Source organism: Gloeophyllum trabeum (assembly GCF_000344685.1).
Source record: "Gloeophyllum trabeum ATCC 11539 unplaced genomic scaffold GLOTRscaffold_00317, whole genome shotgun sequence".
Taxonomy (NCBI): domain Eukaryota; kingdom Fungi; phylum Basidiomycota; class Agaricomycetes; order Gloeophyllales; family Gloeophyllaceae; genus Gloeophyllum; species Gloeophyllum trabeum.
The window spans coordinates 1-1,576 of NW_006920725.1; the positions used below are offsets into that span (position 1 = coordinate 1).

The following is a 1,576-nucleotide window of genomic DNA, read 5'->3' on the forward strand; positions in this document are numbered from 1 at the left end:
AAAAAAAAATATTTTTATAAAAAATACAGCCAATTTTATAAGTAATGTAAAAAGTTTACATTTAACATATAAAAATTCTAAAATAAATACAAAAAATAAATTAATAAAAAAAGAATTACCCTCAAGAGCAGGTGACACTCTGCCTACAGAAAAAGTCGGTATAGACTCTTTACTTAGAAGTGTAAGTAATTTCAATCTAACAAATTCAGTGCCGTCAGACTTAAGAAGAGAAAAAAATCTCTACAAATATCTGACTTCCCTAAGTGAAATAAATACTGCAGTAGCCAAATCTCAAATTATGGATTATAATTTTAATAAAAATAACAATATTAATAAATTAATTAGTGATGTAACTAGAATATTAGAATATTGTTTTCATTCTCTTTCTACTTTAATTAGTAGACCTATATTTAAAATAACACCAGATAAAGTAGTAATACAATTATTTTACTATGTTTTAAAAAATCGAAGAAATAAAAAATATTTAAATCTACAAAGAAGAAGAAGTAAATTAATAATAAGAAGATATAAAGGTATTTCAATAAGTAACAATGACAGAAAAATAAGATATTTAAGAAGAAATAGTGCCGGCCGGCAAAGAAATATGACAGTAGGAAAATTAAAAAATATGATGTGAAATACATATTTCACTAAATATTTTAAAAGCCACAGAATACATATGCAAATTTTATGTTCTATCTTAAGTAGAATTTTTAATAAACCAGTAGAATTAGAATTAATTCGACTATATCGGCCTTATTTTGATAGTAATATTTTAGTTAATACTATTGGCTTAATTAGTAATAAAATTAAATTTAGAAAAATTTTAAAAAAATTATTTAGAAAAGCTACAATTAGAAATAATAAAAAAACTAATAGTAATATTAATTTAAAAAAACCAACAAGAAGTAGATATAGCAACAGAATATCTCTATCTGGGACAGATTTATTACCTTCCTTCTTATCTGGAATACAAATAAGAGTAGCTGGTCGACTATTAACAAACAGAGTTATACCTCGAATGACAGTAAAAAATTATCAAAAAGGTAGATTAGCTAGAAGTAAAGCTACTTTAGTAGATACTTCTCGATTTACTAGAAAAAATAAGAGAGGTACATTTAGTATTACTGTTTCAACTGGTCATATTATACAATAATTGTAATTTAAATTTTTAATATTTAAATTATATTATAATTATAATTAAAATTGAAATTTAATTTTTAATTTTTATAAATTCCGTAATCCTCCCTGATTAATATAATTCAATATAATCTAATATAATACAATATAATACAATATAATACAATCTCACATAAGAGAGTATTTTAATCTTGATAGTAATATCTTATAAGTATTTTATACTTTAGTATATTTTTATTTTTTTTAATATTTTTACTATTTTTATAGTTATTCTTTTTATAATGAATTTATTTTAGTATTTTACCCTTTATTTTTATTATTATTATTTAAGTATTTTACTCTTTATTATTTTTGTATTATTATGATATTCTAATTTAAGTACTATACAAAATATACTTATAATATAAGTATTATTATATTAATTTTGTTAAATATA

General features: G+C 20.4%; 1 protein-coding gene across 1 annotated transcript; it reads left to right on the forward strand.

Moving 5' to 3' along the window:
- Window positions 1-697: 697 nt before the first annotated feature.
- GLOTRDRAFT_9018 (uncharacterized protein) lies at window positions 698-1,132 on the forward strand (the record flags this gene model as incomplete). Its single annotated transcript, XM_007873552.1, has 2 exons — window positions 698-878; window positions 945-1,132. Coding segments are annotated over 2 exons (369 nt in total), but the record flags the coding sequence as incomplete, so codon positions are not given.
- Between the last annotated feature and the right edge of the window lie 444 nt (window positions 1,133-1,576).